This window comes from Leptinotarsa decemlineata, unplaced genomic scaffold (genome assembly GCF_025532065.1).
Source record: "Leptinotarsa decemlineata unplaced genomic scaffold, Ldec_3_MD MMD2_tig00026316_RagTag_RagTag, whole genome shotgun sequence".
Lineage (NCBI taxonomy): Eukaryota > Metazoa > Arthropoda > Insecta > Coleoptera > Chrysomelidae > Leptinotarsa > Leptinotarsa decemlineata.
The window spans coordinates 2,188,702-2,206,400 of record NW_027412685.1 but is presented as its reverse complement, the minus strand read 5'-3'; the positions used below and the strand labels follow the sequence as shown (position 1 = coordinate 2,206,400).

At 34.6% G+C, this 17,699-nt stretch overlaps 2 protein-coding genes across 3 annotated transcripts in view; one reads left to right on the top strand and one right to left on the bottom strand.

The window, feature by feature from the left end:
* LOC111513560 (switch-associated protein 70) overlaps nt 1-17,443 on the top strand; it is a 30,252-nt gene extending 12,809 nt beyond the window's left edge. For both annotated transcript variants that reach the window (XM_074181787.1, XM_074181788.1), the window contains exons 3-9: nt 956-1,220; nt 1,459-1,607; nt 9,261-11,883; nt 11,955-12,047; nt 12,291-12,488; nt 12,920-13,062; nt 14,790-17,443. In XM_074181787.1, the coding sequence (XP_074037888.1) occupies nt 956-1,220; nt 1,459-1,607; nt 9,261-9,517 (671 nt within the window). In that variant the 3' untranslated portion in view covers nt 9,518-11,883; nt 11,955-12,047; nt 12,291-12,488; nt 12,920-13,062; nt 14,790-17,443. The remainder of the gene's footprint in view (nt 1-955; nt 1,221-1,458; nt 1,608-9,260; nt 11,884-11,954; nt 12,048-12,290; nt 12,489-12,919; nt 13,063-14,789) is intronic.
* The window catches only part of LOC111511223 (uncharacterized), a 63,728-nt gene continuing 58,980 nt past the window's right edge, over nt 12,952-17,699 (bottom strand). The window contains exon 7 of the mRNA XM_074181792.1: nt 12,952-12,977. Within this exon, the coding sequence (XP_074037893.1) occupies nt 12,967-12,977 (11 nt within the window). The 3' untranslated portion in view covers nt 12,952-12,966. The remainder of the gene's footprint in view (nt 12,978-17,699) is intronic.

Sequence of the window (17,699 nt, the reverse complement as noted above, 5' to 3'; positions counted from 1 at the left end):
GTGGCAGTTGCACACATCATCAAATAATTTTAAAATCTGAATTAACCGGTACATTTTTGAACTCTTTTTCGAAACATTGTTTCTATTTATACAATTTTTATACAAATATAATATGCACTTCAAATTTGCCATTTTCACCCATTATTAAAAAAATCTGTGTGAGATTGCCCTTTTCGAGCCCTGGTTTCATCTGGTTGCCTGACTGTGGAAGGAAAGACGTGAGGCAACTTCTCGTTCGGGCTATAGGAATGTAGGCTTTCACGGCTGGTGTCAATGTTTTGGTTGGTTTCCGGGAAAGGAAGAGGAAACATCTACTAAAGATCTGGCACACAGCATTGAAAAGCGCCAAACGAAGCCAATTCAACCAAATCGCAGGGGAAGTACGAGCAAAACTGCCATTACAGAAAGTGCGCGAAAAACTAGTACTAGGAATGAGATGTTCAGTTTCAGTTGACACGTCAAGAAAAATACTTCGACCACGCCACTGAAGATGACTACCGCAATTGCAGTTGAAACGTTTGGAGATTATAACCGAAGAAGGCCACGGCAGAACCCGGAGACCAACCAAAACATTCCCGTTCGGTGGTCGATGTCGAAGCTCAGCATTGCGACTAACTTTTCTTTATTGTAGATAAGTAAGGTTTGAGTCTTCTATCAATCTCATAGATGGCGTTATCGTAAGTAGAGATGTCAATGCTCGCACAGAATTGTTTTTTAAGGACAGTTGAGTCCAACGAACAGTTCGTAGTCCAGCGCAGAGCCATTGATAAGACCTGAAACTTGGAAAAAGTGAACTAGTTTCCAGTAGTTCCCACCCTATGTGTTATGTTAGATATGTTCAAGAGTTTTTTTCGCAATATTTTCCATCAGTGAGATTGTAATAGAATATTTCACCTAATTTTTATTGTCTTTACGTTGAATGAAATTCAAAACTTTGTCTTGTAAACTTTTTCAGGAGGCTTTCAAAGTTTTCAACGACTCCAAGCAGCTAAGAGGCGGCTGCAGAGGCAAGGAAGAGTGCAAGAAATGATTAGGGCCCGCGCACAACTGCAACAGGAAAGAAATGCTAGACAAGCTGCAGAAGGACAGGCTAAAGAACTTGAAGCTGTTGTAAAAGAAGAAGCTAAAAAACTGACAGAGTTGGAGCAGTTGAGAGTGAAGTTGGAGAAATTATTGGAGGAAGAAACGCAAGCGAAGAGAGACGAGGAAATAGTAAGGGCGTAAGTGGAACAACTTTTTTTGAATTAAAAATTAGGATTTTTTGACAAGTAAACAGTGACCGCATGGTAACAATTAGTTATAGACTCTTGATTAGAAGATTGCATGTTCTTACTAAAGAAAACAATTACGAGATAATAATATCACGGTTATTGGAAGGGTTTGAAAATTATTTGATGATATGAAACATAAAAACCATCCCACATACTACCTTGAACTTTTAGTATGTATATATTTCAGATTACAAGCTAGAGTTTTGGCAGAGGAATGGGAAAAGAGGGAAGAACTAGAAACCCTACAACAAGAGCAGAGACTGCTCTTGGAGGAGGAAAGACAGAAACGAAGAGAATACGAGGAGCGTCAGAGGGAAAAAGAAGAACAACTTAGAAGTGAGTGTGTAATTTAAAATATACTTATATTGTTTTTATTTGGTAGGTGACAATATTGAAAATGGTTCAACAAACCTTTTTTTTCACACTGCTGTTACTAAGTGAGAACTTTTCAATAAAATGTCTCACACTGAAGCCGCATGAACCATTTTACTTTTATTCTGATGCATGGGGTCCGAGAGAAACCTTTATCATATCCTTGTCTATATAGCTGGTTGATAGGCATAGAATTTCTCAACCCTAGTTGCAGGCTCTGATGCTGTGGGCCTGACACAATGATTTATTAATCTGTATCTTTCAATATAATGCGGTATTGTCTAGACACCATTGTTGTCATATGGTGAAAAAAATATTGAATCTTTCACATAGAGTAAAAAGCTGAATTCATTGGAACTATGTAGCTCACAAATTGAGCCAGGTACAACCTAGTAAGTAACGAAATATTCTTCTTGGGCGAAACCAGTATCGTTCCAGGAAATAATTTTAAAAACATATGAAAGTATCTAGTTTTTCAACCAGTCGGTTGAAATGGGTCAGAATATAGTTGTCTCCGATGGAATGATAAATTTTCTACTCTCAAACCTCAAAATGATACATACTGGCTTGTCATAAGGTAAGAACACGATTTTTGGTCCCAATGATCACCCACAATGCAGGAAAAAGTTGTCATTAGTCGATGACATGTCCACCATACGGATCAGAAATTAGGACAGAGGGTATGTTTCTCAAAATCATATAAGATGAAACGATGTTTCTTCATCATCTGTAGAAGAAACCTTAAAATGATAAATGGTATTTTGATATCGTTGACTGGTTTACAAAAAATACGGTTTATACTATGGTGTGAATTCTTTGATGAATCATCTTGTATGTATGAACACTTATTCTCATCTAGAGCAAACTTCTACAAAATTTCCAAAAATAGGAAATACAGTTAGTTATATCCTGTTTTTTTCTCGTCATATTCACCGAAAAATAATTGGATAATCAGAAACATTTATTCCATAGTCTGTAATTCATAGAAAAACATCTACCAACACTAAATTTGATCGTGAGGCCCATAAAAAATCAAATGTGGGTTTGTTACAGTTAAACGTAGGCGCTTATATTTATTTGATGTATGTGTCTGTTTACGTAAACTAAAGATCAAGTATAATCAAGAAAAATATGAAAAATTAATTTGTCTCAATTCTTCAGTACCTAATAGTTGACTGACTGAATTGTTCAAACAAACTTGAAATAATAAACATGACAGTGAGTAAAATATATGGTGAAATCATCCTTTTGTGTTTATACGCTTGAAAAAATTTTGATATATTTAGTAAACAAGGTCATGAATTCATTCTATCGATTATATGAAATGTCGACACGGCTTTGAATATAGAAATTAATGAATTAACAGCTTCCAAACAGGTACTTTTTTCAAAGACAAAACACAAGCACTACAGGAAAATCCTGAGCGGTGCCTGTGCGAAAGTAGCGATTCACATTATATTTGAATCGCTGAAGATCCAATGATCACTTACCCCACGGTGTGGGGAGTGGTCATTGGTTGATAATGCTGGCGCGCCCTCCCGAATATATCGGGGCTTCGGGGGATAGGGCCTGACCAGCGCACACTACGGTGAAAAAAAAAAATAATAATAAGAAAAGAGGAGGAAAAACGGATTTAATATCGAGATTTTCTCTTCGAACTCCACTGACTCTATCCAGATCACTCTGTCAAGATGGTTGTTCTGATTATTGGAGTCCTTGGTGGAATGATGTCCTCTATACTCTCGAATCTTAAAATCATACCGGCTTGCCGCACTGAGTCAGAAATCTTAGCCGCATAGATGCAGAAGACTGTCATTCTCGGCTCACTGCGCTTGCTCAGGGCATATGATTCTCGGACCCAATGATCACTTACCCCACGGTGTGGGGAGTGGTCATTGGTTAATAATGCTGGCGCGCCCTCCCGAATGTATCGTGGCTTCGGGGGATAGGACCTGACCAGCGCACACTACGGTGAAAAAAAAATAATAATATACTTTATTGTCATTAAGAATAAATCTTGTAGACAAAGCTTGTGAAAAGTACTTACAAATGTAAATATAGAAAAGTAAAGTAAAGAACATACACTATAGTTCAATATCAAAATTTTGTTTCAACATGGTTGTGTACAGACTTGTTTAAAACCATAATTAACACTTATATAATAGACTTATGAACATATATATATATATATATATATATATATATATATATATATATATATATATATATATATATATATATATATATATATACTTATATATAATATAACACAAATAAACACACCCATTGAACCTGAATTCAAATATGCCCATTTTGTCACGTAAATTTATCATTATAGAACTCTTGCAAATTATAATAGGGTATATCAGCCAGAAATGTTTTTACTCCTATTCTAAATATTTGTTGGTCAAATTTGCCTGTTTTATATCTGAGGGCAAGTGATTAAACATCTTGACCCTATTGTAATAAATAGAATTCCTGACCAAATTTGTTAAAGGAATTGCCAATTTCAACGCGGTAGAGCGGGTGCTATAAGAATGGCATGAAGCGTCAAATAGGGACATATTTTTGTAAATGAGGCAAACCGTTTCCAAAATAAACAAAGCAATCACTGTTAAAATCTTTTCTTCAGCGAATTTGTGTCTGCATGAATCACTAGGTTTAATTTAACACATATACCTGACACATACAGTAATACATTTCTGCAGTACTGATACAGACAGAAGTGCTGATGAATTGCATATTCCCCAAAACGGTATTCCATAACGTAGGTGGGATTCAACGAGAGCGTAATACACCGTTCTGGCAGTTTTGATTCCCAAATTTATTGAAGTTACTCTCACTGCATAACATACAGAACAAATTTTACTTTTAAGATGTTTAAAATGCTCAACAAATTTGAGCTTGTTGTTAATATGAATACCTTGATATTTAGATTGAGTCTCGTTCCTGATCACTAAGTTATCTCCGAATGACAGGTCATCAAGAGCACATCTAAATGATAAAATGTTTGTTTTAGTGATATTGAAGTAAAGCAAATTAGCATCACACCACTCCTTGATTTTTTCTATATCAGTAGATATTGCATTGTGTAATACATTTGAGTTTTTGTTGTCATCAGCGAAAAGAGTAAAATTTCCAGAAATGCTCAAATTTGCAATGTCATTGACATATAATAAGAATAAGATGGGTTCCAAAACTGATCCTTGGGGAACAACACACCAAATTTCCTTTTTTTTTCTGAAAGTGCTGTTGTTCTTACCATTTGATTCCTTCCTGAAAGGTAAGATTCAAACCATTTGAGCGTCATTTCTCTGCAGCCGTATTGGTGAATTTTTCTTAGTAAGATCTTATAATCAACGCAATCAAACGCCTTAGAAAGATCACAAAAAACCGCAGCTGCTACACTACCAGAATTAAACTTGGAGTAAATATCATAAAGAAACGAAAAGATGTCGTCGTGCGTATTTTTATTGCTTTGAAAACTGATCTGACTTTCACTTAAAATATTGTGGTGATGTAGGTGGGCGAAGCGCGCGGTACGTTGCCCGAACAGAACACCCATTTTAATAAAACAATTTTATTAATTTTACGTGTTGTTGAATGATATATCCGTTCACGGTGATTTGGCCAAACAGACTCTATAAATGACAAATAATTTGACAGATGTAACTTCAACTAGATGGCCGTTATCAATTGTCAAAGTTCGTAACTTCCTGTTGGAGGACTCTTCTTATTTGTATGTGTGTATGTTTGTCTACACATTTCTCCAAAACTACACATTTTAATTGCTTGCATCCACTCCACCTTAGGAAACAGTGCAAGTTTCATCAAAACTGGTTCAGTAGTTTCCAAGATATGAACCAATACAGATAAGTGTGTTGGCCTAGCTTGTTGATTCGAGCTTCTGGTATAGTGTCAAAAAAAAACAATTTGAAACTTTTTTCAAACTCTAATGCATCTAAAAAAGCAATTAACTGGCCTCATGGTAAAAATCCGCGGCGAGAATTACATAATTAATAATGAGATTGACACGCAATACGATACGAGTTAACTGAAAATTGTAAAATTGAAAGCAATTCAACTAATTATTATAATACAAACATCAAAGTAACCAACAAATCAAAATCAAAAGTAGTTATATACGAGATAAATTAGGGGTAGCCAGCACTGAAGAAAAGAATCTGCTTTCCACCTACTTTTGAATTCGTTTCATTCCGTGTAGATACACATTATTTCATACACTCTGGATAATTTCTTCTCTAACTCGATCACATCAACCAATTGAAAATACTTCCCCAACACCAGAACAAACATTTCGGTCTCTCGACGTGCGTTTCGCTAACCAAGTTTGCGTCCTCAGGAGATCATTATGACTAAATTTTACTACGTCAGTATTTTCATATGCTAGAAGCTCAACTACTACATCTTAGTATCGCCTAACTAGACTGATTAGCATTATCTAACTACTACCTGTTTTCAAATACCTCTAATTTGTTATGTTAGTGGTTATCTCTAATATTTATCTGTTTTTCATAGGGCTGTTCGGAATAGGACCTTTGTCGCTATTCATAGAACTCATTTCGCACTTTTCGATTTCCAAGATTTCAAAGGCATCCAGAAATATGTTGTCATGTACCGGTCTCAACGATTTCAAACATTTCTCACTTATTCTATGATCGTTCTATATGGCATGTTGAGTGACACTAATTTCTCCGGTCTATGAAACTGGACATGCGAAACATGTTCCTTGCAGTGAGCTAATATAGTCACACATGCGAAAAAGGGAAAATGATGAATCTATTGGAATCTATGGAAATAAACAAGTCAAAGAAAAATCAAAATTCTATTGTCCTCAACAAACAACTTGATCTAAATAATAGTCCTTTCCTGAATCTATAATCTAGTTCCCAAAACCTACATTCTATCAAAAGCTTTGTTTTGTTATGTTCATGGATATTACAGGTATACAAAATGTAGGTACCAAATTATTTATGATAGGATAGGCAACTTAGGTATAAATTACTCAGATTTAAATGTAATCAGTTAGTTTTGAAAATGGTGTAATAGCCGAAACTAGTCAACAATAAAGAAATATCGTGAAAAATAGACAAAAGTGTGTTTTTGTAGTGTATCCTCAGCTAAAATAGTCCGTTTGGTTTGACCAATATACTTCTTATCACAATCCTTGCAGCTTATTTCGTAAATCCCAGACTTTTGTTTTTCGGACTTGTTGAAGTGTACGTGCAGTCTTGAAAACCACTCTTATATTCAATTTCTTGAATATTCAGACCAACCCATTGGTTTATTTGGGTTCATACAGAAGCACTATGAATTTTGAATCTTTCTCTTCTCGAAAAGTCGAGGCATTACGAAGATGCTCCCTCATTTTTGTTTTCTAATTAATTTATCCAATATGCTTGGTGGATACCTGTTGCTTTCAACCACCTCCCTAAAAACTTTCTTCTCAATCTCATACCTTCCTTTGCTCAAGGGAAATGTGAGCAGTCTATGGACAAGAAATTGAAGTCCTGCCATTCTTTATTGTGGGCAATGATGGATGCTGTCAAAGTATATACCTGAAAGTGCTCGTATTCTTTCAATATACATCAAACTCTAGACCCTTTTCGACATTTTTAATAACTAGTACACCCAGGAATGGTAGTTCTTTGTTATTTTCAATTTCATACGTGAATTTTATACTTGCAAGTCTGTTGTTGAGGAAAATATGAAATCCTCTACCTTACTCCTGAATCGATTTGATCATTTAACAGGTTGTATTCGCAGTGTTTATGCTTGTGAATTTCTGAGGATTCTAAATAATTTAGTTTGTAACCCTTCCTTGCATAGTGCAAAATTTCCAAGTCATGGTTTGAAAACGTCGAATCATTTTTTTCTACCCTGAAAGACCTTTCATGTTCAGCATATCGTTTTGGGAAATTTGGACCACATTGTCCCAAGCAAACACTATTACACGCCGGATACTTAAGCTTATAAACTCCAGATTTCTCTAACTTGTCCACTTCATCTTCGGCATTGAAAAGGAAATCAGATAACCTGGTATGTTGTCTGAATGCCACTTCCACATTGTTTTTTCTGAAGGAACCCGCAATTATCTCTGTTCTTTTTCTAAAATATGTTAGAGTTACCCATTTCTTGATTTCTGGATGTTTGACCTGAGGATATATAGGTACCAATCTGTATATGAATTTACGGCTTTGTTTTCTAACTAACTTCTGGATAGTATCTGCGTTGAAACCATTGTTATAATCTATGTGTGTAATTATATCAATTTCCCTAGCTAGATTGTTAGCAGACAAAGGCAGTGAGAATGCTGTGTGCAACATTGAATTGTAGGCTACTAATTTATGATTTTCTGGATGGAAAAAATTGCTTGGGATGGTAATGTCTGTATAGCTAGGTTTTCTGAAAATATTGAACTCGAATTTATTGAGATTGTGTGTAATGGTCACGTCTAAGAAATGTATCTGTTTCTCTATCTCTGTTTCGAGTGTGAACTGAATGTTGCTATTGAGATTATTCATGAATGTCATAAATTGATCCAGCTGTCGTGTAGTACCTCTGAAACAGGCGAGAATATCATCTACATATCTGTACCAAAAATGAATATGTTTTTTACCCAGGTCGGAATTTACTATAGTGGTCTCCAAGCTGTTCATAAATATGTCTGCTGAAAGTGGACCGAGGGGTGAGCCCATTGGTAAACCTAGATCCTGTTTATTAAATTTGTTGTTGAACTGTAGGTATCTCTGATTTAGGCACACATCGAAAGTTGTTGAAACTTCAAAGGAAGTGCTATGGTCTACTTTTGATTGATCTAATATATAAAAAATGAGAGACTTACACTTGTTGTACGGTGTGTTGGAGAACATACTCTTTACAACGAATGAAACTAAAATAGAATTATGTGGCGTGGTTTGGTTCCTTATGTTTTCTACTAAAGTCAGTGAATTTTCAATGCTGTGAGGTGGGACGAAATGGGTAATGATTTTGAACAACTTGTTAAGACGTATTCCTAGTTCTCTCACCGGACTATTTGTATACGAAACTACCGGTTTTATGGGGTTATCCTTTATGTGTTATTATCAGGCCATATATGTACTCAATAAAGACAAGTACCTGTATTATTACCTACAGGGTTACCATTGTTAGTTCAATGTATAAGTTTGAAAATGTCCTTATAGGACGAAACTGCAGTAACGTTAGTTACAAATAAAAGTGGTTAAAACATAGAAAGTTTTCAATTATTTCTTTTTCATTACCATTCATTTCATTTGGCTCTCCTGTCTCCACAACTGAGTTTTCACTACATAAAAGGACGTGGATAATTTGAACCCTGCATATTTTGGCATTTTTCATTGTTAGTTGTTGTTAAACGCATTCATAATTTGACTTTAAATTATCTTACCTGTCGAACACTGTTTGCTTTTCAATCCACAACTATTTAAAAATATGAATTTTATTCGAATCCATCCCAGATACTCAATTAAAAACGATTCCACGTATTCGAATGTAATCAACAATTCCGTTCAATTCTGTAATGAGAGTATCCTGTTTGTTTAACACAACAATACAATTTATAAAATTATTTTACAGATGCCGAGGAACGACTTGCCCAACTTGAGAACGAACGACGAGATTTAGACAAACAGCTCAAAACAGCGAATGAAAAAATGAAGTTTGCGGAGGACAAAAAAGAGCTACTCGAAGCGAAACTTTATCAGGTCGCTCCAGTGCTGAGAGATGGAGACAGAGTAAGGAGGGCTCATTCCTTCGTTCCGAGCACTAAAGAGAGACCCGTTATTTTGGAAGTGCGTTCTGCAACTCTGAAGAGAACCAACAATAAATCCTGATCTATATTTTGTTATAGGTCCAATGTTTCGAGATGTTACATTATTGATTTATTGAAAATGCCAATTATTTATTTTTTTGAAATTCTTTCTGTATGCATTTTTTATTATTGTAGATAAATATTTTATAAATGATATTTATTCGTAGATTCATAACAAAACTATTTTTCTATTGTACAAGGCGTCATCCCTCCATTCCAAGACAAACCGAAAGAACATTGAAAACTACACCATATACTAACGACTCTTTGGACTAATCCTACCACTAATGAATTTTGTTGTTTCTCGAGAAGACCAAGGAATGGACGACATCTAGGTATTTGAACGTCAACGTCTAGAAAAACATTGATTACTTTCATAATACATGTTTTCATTTCAACTTTCCCAAAAAACAAAATGTGTATAAAAAACACATAAACATATTCAAAGATAAATTGTCAAATGTGAAAATACTATCCATTCAATAAATATTTTTTGTACTTTGAATTTTAGAACAAACTTTGTTTTTAAACTTGGCGACAGCTCATTATTCAACATGAAACGTTTTCTAATTTTCATTTTTGGTTTGTTTGAATGTAATTCCTGAAATACTCTCGTGATAATTATGAATGAAATGATTTTTAGTGAATTTCAAACTGCTGAATTTTTCATTTATAATGGTATGGTGAATGAAGAAACAAATTGCCAAATAATAAAATGAATCGAAATTTATTAAGCTTCTCAGTTTATACAAATTTTCGGTTGTCGAATTTTATTTCGAATTTGCTTCTCAGTTTTAACCAAACTTAGGATCTCTTGTTACATTCATAACCGGAGAAAGCTTATTAACTTTCGCACTATCTATTTCCACTCTGGATAGGACTTGCAAACAGTATTGTTATCAGTTATATTATTTTTGATATTCTATTCAAAATCAAGAACTATATTTCTCTTGAATTAAAAAACATTTATTTCAGTCTTACATACTCAAAACTGCATTATCTTATTTCTATTTGGGGATCAGCTGAATAATCCATAATAACACCTTTGAAATCTTTACAAAATAAAACTATTCAATGCATATATACAATATTGTACTCGGAACATGGACGTAGAAAAATAAATGGACTCAGTTATTTACCTCATTAAATGAATCCGGTGAATGGGAGCATTCTAAGATCACGATGTGGATATGGACGTTGCCATATTGAATCCGTGATAAATCTTTAATATCACCAATGCTGTGCGGAACTTCAAAACTAACAAATTACATTCAACAGCATGAAGTTATGACCTCTATCATGAGGTTAAAATAGACATCAAACATTTCGGAACCTAAACTAGTGCCACATTCACTTCGAAAATATTTGTCATTACCATATAAATCGGCACAGTTCGTTACAAGTGAACTCGTGGCAACACTGTCGAATTTGTCGTTTGGAAGCCTACTACCTGCCTTGCCGTGATTTCAATTTGCCAGTAATTACTGCATTTGCAAGTAATCCGATTATTCAGAAACTAAAATGCAGTAATGAAGATATGCAAGGAAGTTGTAAGGACTTTCGATATTCTGCAAGGATTTTGGATGTCTCTCTTTATATAGTTATATATAGTGAGAGAGAGGGAAAGAGAAACAGTTGATTGAATAGAATAATTACATCGGCGACAGGTTGGTATGCATTTTGTACAATTCCCATTGGCAACACTGCTGCCTTGTTCTGTTTGTCTATGTTATCCTCGAGTGTTTACTGGTTCCCTCCACTTCGTATTGACATAGTTTGGTTTGTGATATTTATTGAAAATAGTGAATTTGTTACTGTGTTTGGTTTATATATAGTTGAATAATAGATAGAAACTAATAATGGCGCTTTACTGTTGGATTTGCAAGCAATCCCAATGTTCTAACCAAAAATTGACTTTCTTCTTCTTCTTCTTATGGCTCGGCCTTTTCGGCAATTTGCCAGAAAAATTGACCTTACACAGGTGAGTGAATACAGGATTTTGCTCATAGGCGTCACAGTGAGTTTCGAATTGCTATAGATAGGTACTTCAAAATGAAACCGAAATTCATTTTGCATGGCACGCAGTGAAATGCAATGTTTTCAGATGAAAATATTTTAAATATACAAATTCTAATAATTTCTATCTACACGTATTAATGAATAAAGAGCAAAAATTTTCAGATTTCCAACTGATGCCAATGAAAGAGCAGTTTGGTTTGACAATTTGGGATTGAAGCAACGCCCCGAAAATACACTAAAGTATGCGAGAATTTGTTCCGTTCATTTTGAGGGAGAAGCGTTTGAAGTGAAACCCAGTGGAAAAATATTCCTGAAAGAAGGTGCCCGTCCTTTGTCTTTTAATCAAGAGTATATTCCTACAACTTCAAGGTATAGTAATCATTCAACAGTTATCATTTTCTAACAATATTTTTTTCGTAACATAAATTAACTTTTTTCAGAAAGAATGACTCATCTACAGATTCAACAGATACAGCTTCAGAAAACAATTTTTTGGAAGTTAAAAAGTCTATTGATGGCCCTCCACTAAAGAGGTAAGATCAAATCCAGGTGGCGTAACATGATTGAGGCTCATTTTTATAACTATTTCTGCTCCTGGTATTGTGCTAATAATTAAATAATGATCTTTTATGCTCACGGAATTTTGTACTCTTAGTGCTAAAAAAAATATCAAAGGAAAACTGAATTGATTCCAATGTTTCCTGTGGGATTTTGAAACTAATAGTGTTGTTTTCCATTTAGAAATTGGCCCAATCTGAGCATTCTATAATTTTTAGATTAAGAAGCAATGTGCAGACTCATCAGACCGAAATATCTCATACTCTGACTCCAGAAATGGGCACACATTAAAAAGGAGAATATGAAAAATGTATTGATTCTAGTTCAGAAATATTGACTGCATCAGAAACTGAACTAATCCATAACTTAGTCACAGAAAGGGAAACAGACTCGCCCACAAATTTGCAGAAGAGAAAGTAAGTGAAAAATAATCTAACAGAGAAATAGTTTTAAGAAGTTATCACAAGCAATGGGTTAGCTGTATTTGTAAGCTAATTTTAACCACGATTCCCAAATCTGTATCCGTCAATAGTAACAATATGCGTTCAATAATAATAATTTCAGTTCATTTTGATATCTTAGGCCAGTATTTTTCTGCTTGTCATTTCAATGTAAATTAATTATTGTTGATATTTGCAGTCTAATCTTATAGTGCTTGCATGTGCTTGCTTGTGAATACAAATAACAGCTGGAACATTATTATTATTATTCTTTATTAATCCCAAGAAACATAAACGATGTTCATACTAGGGAAGTAATACTAAATTAATAAACTTCAATATAACAATTTAAAAAAAAGATGAACAGTTTCTGAAAATAAACTGAATTTTATTTATATTCATTTCAGAGCTCCTGATGACCTAGCTGCCAGTGATTTTTCAAATCCTCGTAAAGTCAGAAGAAATCTGAAAACAATGAAAAAAAATCTTGACAGGCCAGAAAACTAAAATTAGAACTTTACAACAGTTAGTGCGGAGTCTGCGGTCCAAGGTAACAAACTTGAATTCACTGATAAACCATTTGAAAGCTAAATCTTTGGTCCGTGAAGATTGTGAAAGTTCATAGAGAGTGAGTTAATAAGGTTTCAATCCGTTTCACCACCATGAAAATTATAGATTTTTGTAGAGTTGATTGCTCATGAACTTCTTTGCCGAGCAGAAAATATGATAATGATAATGAAATAGTCATCTTTGATGTCATAAGGAAGTGAGAGAAAAATTTTCGGTGCTATAATATGTAGCGCATTATGGGATATATTGGGTTTTGTGTTTATTTCTTTTCTATACACTTCATTTCAAGTAGCATTATGGGTACAGTTTAAACATATACAAAAATATGTCCTAATATTGAAGATAAAAAGTTTCGAAAGAAATTTAAAAACACTCATTGAGAAAATAAATATTCATTCACTACTTCCAGTTCTTATATAGTAGGACCTGGTTAATGCCCGGAAAACAACGATGAATCTTTCAGAATAGCAGTAGGACTTAGGACGGGTTTATCTACTTGGGTGCATCATACTTGTGTTTGCGGTAGTGTAGTTTATGAGAAAGGTACGCACGGTTTGAGTTGCAGGAGAAGTGCAGGGCGTACATCTCGACATCATCAGGTGAACGACATATTGAAACGAGCTATGTTGTCAGCGGATGCTGCTGCAATCGTGGAACCCTCAGGTACCAGTCGAGATGATGGTAAACGACCAGATGGTATGTCCCTCATACCATGGAAATACGGTAAACCTGTGGTATGACACTTGCGTTGACACGGTCGCAGCTTCCCATCTAGAGCCGAATCGATCCTTCTACGAAACCCTTCATCACTTGGAAGGATCGATTGCCGCTTGAGAAATGGTTTCGATACAGATTTTGTGAAACATATTCTCTCTTACGAATCATTAGACAGAAGTTCTGAAAATCTCGCGAAAAAAATTGGGTTAAATAATTTAGGACACACTTGCTACATGAATAGCATTTTACAAGTGTTGTTCATGACGAAGTATTTCAAGAACGAAGTTTTAACGATGGACGAGAACGAGTATGTTTCCTACTTATTCACCAAACTCAAACAATTGTTCATGCAGTTGCGGTTTCGTGAGAATATATCATCTCTCCCAGCAATCGATTTCCTGGAGTCTTTGAAGTCCACTAGATACTCGTTAGGACAACAAAAGGATTGCTCCAAATTCTTTGGATTCTTGTTGAATACTTTTCGTGAGCAAAAAATAGCAGAATAACTACTCCTGACCGCTCTGGATTGAATGATTCCGTACAGTCTATCTTGTAGATCTTGTGGTTGTAGATCTTTTGCTGGAAAAATCTTCACTTGTTAACTTTATAGTAAATGTTCAAGAGGTAGCAAAAACGTATGTTATTATCTGGAACTTCAACCAGCGTTTCCTAATATGACTCATAACCAGTCCGTGCAAAGCTTATTGTTAAATCATCTGAAAATGGAACTTTTAACGGGTGATGATCAACTGTAATGCCAAACATGTGCCAAACTCCTTTTTTTCCACTAACTCTATCTATGTTTATCATCTCAACAATTTGTGAAGGAATTGAAACAGAAGTTTTCTTTTATGAATAATCGACTCATTCTAAGAAGTTGAAAGTTTCAGCAACTTACTATTTTATGTTCTTTTGAATTCGTACATACTCTATCATGACAAATCATTTGATAACAACTTTTTGATCTTCAAAGATATCTTTTTGTTGCAGGCTTCTATGTCAGAGTCAACATCTGAACTTTTCAAAAGGATGCTTAAGGGTCCCAGAACTCAAAAATATACACCAGCACTTAGATCATTTGCTCTAACTCTGAGCTTTTATTCTACTAAGGCATATAATTATGTTAGGACGACATTCAATAATTCTTTACCGCACCCGACAACTTTATCAAAATGGTACCAATCAGTTGATGGTGCTCCTGGGTGGACAAAAGAAGCGTTAACAGCATTGAAACTGAAAGTTGATGCAGCTAAACAAAAAAAAAATGTGATATTATTTGTAATTTAATTTTTGAGGAAGTGCCCATTCGAAAACAAGTTGAATGGACTGGCAAAAAGTTTTGTGGGTATGTAGATATTGGTACTGATTTGGATAGCGATCAACTTCCTGCAGTTAAAGAAGTGTTGGTGTTTATGCTAGTTTGTTTGAACAGTTATTGAAAAATACCTGTTGGATATTTTCTCATAGATGGTATTTCTGGATCTGACAAAGCTGGTCTTGTTAAGAAATGTTTATAGTTGGTTGATGAAACTGGGGTAATTGTGTCCTCTATAACATTTGATGGTACTGCAGCCAATTTCAAGATGGCTTCAATTCTGGGAGCAGATTTCAATGTTTCACCAATGAAAACTCATTTTAATCATCCTGTTACGAAGGAAAAGGTATATTTATTTCTAGATCCATGTCATATGATAAAATTGGTAAGAAATTGTTTGGGATCTTATAAGAACTTGCAAGACTCTGATAAAAATCAAGTGAGTTGGAATTATTTTGACAAATTAGTTAACATTCAATATAATGAGGGGTTACATGCTGCAACAAAACTGCGAAAACGTCACATACTGTGGACTAGAGAAAAAATTAAAGTCAAAATCGCCACACAAACGCTAAGTAAAAGTGTAGCAGATTCTTTGATATATCTATGTAAAGATTTATTACTGCATGAATTCCAAGGAGAGGAAGCAACTGCATTGTTCGCCCGTTACTTCAATGATTTATTCGACATTTTCAATGCAAAAAATAGATTTGCTGAATATAATTATAAAAAACCTTTGTCTCCTGTAACGAGTAAGCAATTTTTCGACTATCTTGACATTATTAAGGAATATATATTGCATCTGTCTACAGGAAAAGTTGAGGTATTGAAATCAAAGAGAAAAATTGGTTTTTTTGGATTTCTTATTTGTATAGAGAGCCTCAAAGGCCTTTACAAATCTTATGTCGAATCTGGAAATCTGAAATATATTCTAACTTATAAATTATCCCAGGATCATGTTGAATTGTTCTTTGGAGCAGTTAGAAGTCGTGGGGGATTCAATAACAATCCAACTGCTAGACAATTTGAGGCTGCTTATAAAAGGTTGATAGTTCATTCAGAAATAAAAGCTGGAGATACGGGAAATTCTTTGAACTTAGATGCAACCTCGATATTATTTTGTAACAGTGGTCGAGTTACCATCAGTGAGAATGGGGAAGATCTTTCTTCGACTACTGACCAAGCAATATTTGAGAATAAACTGAGTGAAAACATACGAGCGTTGGATTTTCTCCATTCTTCTGCTTGGTGTTTAACAGATTATGTTAATGATATTGTCTGTTATATGGCGGGTTATGTGTCGAGGAGCCTGGAAAATATTGTTTCATGTTTTAGATGTAAGTTGTAATGTTCAAATTTCATTCTAAGAGTACATTAGTAATTACACGCCCTGTATGTGAAATCAATCTCATTTATTCAGCACACTTGTACATACAATTTAAAAATAAAAGGAATATCCCATTCCAACGAATCCGCCTCTGGTTGTTTGACTGGAGCTGAAAAAAAAAAGAATGTGTTAATTAGTTTAAGTAGAGGAAATATTTGTTATGATTTTATGGTGAATCGAACAATTCACTGTTAACGACCACATACCTAAATGATGAGGCAATACTCACCTTATTTCAGTAGTTGCAGAATAAGAGTCATAAGGGTTTTGTATATTTGTTTTCCTTAATCGAAAATCACTGAACGTAAACATTGTCCCGATCAGCTGATTCGAGTCGGACATCTAGCTAGCTTCTTCGAAGTCTAGTCGATAGTATTTTATAGGTCACGAGAGTCTGTAGTTCCTTGAGTAGCCGTAACTCGAGGAAAACTTATTATATTATATAGTAGATTGCATATTTGTACATAGAATAATCTTAGTAACGAGTATTTAGAAATTTAGGACACGAATATACGTAATGTTCGGATGTTTAGGTTTGTTTTGGAATTATTATTTAAAACATGCGTGAGCCATCTATGTGTAGAAGTGATAGGTAGGGATTTGTCATTTTTGATTAGGTCGAAAGGTGTTCACTCCCGTTTGGATCGTGTCCTTTTGAAAGTAAGCACTGGTTGAATTCGAGGTGTTTAATGATTTTTCAATCATCCTCAGTTGGGATAATCTCGAAATTCACCATTAAAGAGTCCTGTAGACTGTATAGTGTATTTGATGGGTTTGTTAATTTGAATACAATTCAGAACTGATCTAGTAAGAGGATTTTTAGTGGTATTTTTTTTTACGACAGAGTACAACGTTTACACGATCCTGTAAAGCTGTTACCATCTTGTGTGATACGTGGCAATTCTCTACAGTTCACGGAAGTGATAAAACCCCTTAGCAAGGGTAAGTTAACCTTTGTATATATGTATTTATTGAGATTTGTGTAATATTTATGTTTCAATAAAGAGACTACTGTAGGGCAGATTTACCTGACCCTCCACCTCAGCTTGTTCTCTGTGGTTTAGCTGTGGTGAAATTGCAGTCTTTCGTCTTTAGAAATTAATTGTCGTTGTTTTTCTTGTTTGTTTTGTGAACCGACAGAAATGTGTTAGAATCCTGTTCTGTTGGGAATTTAAATAACCATATAAGCTTTTAAGGC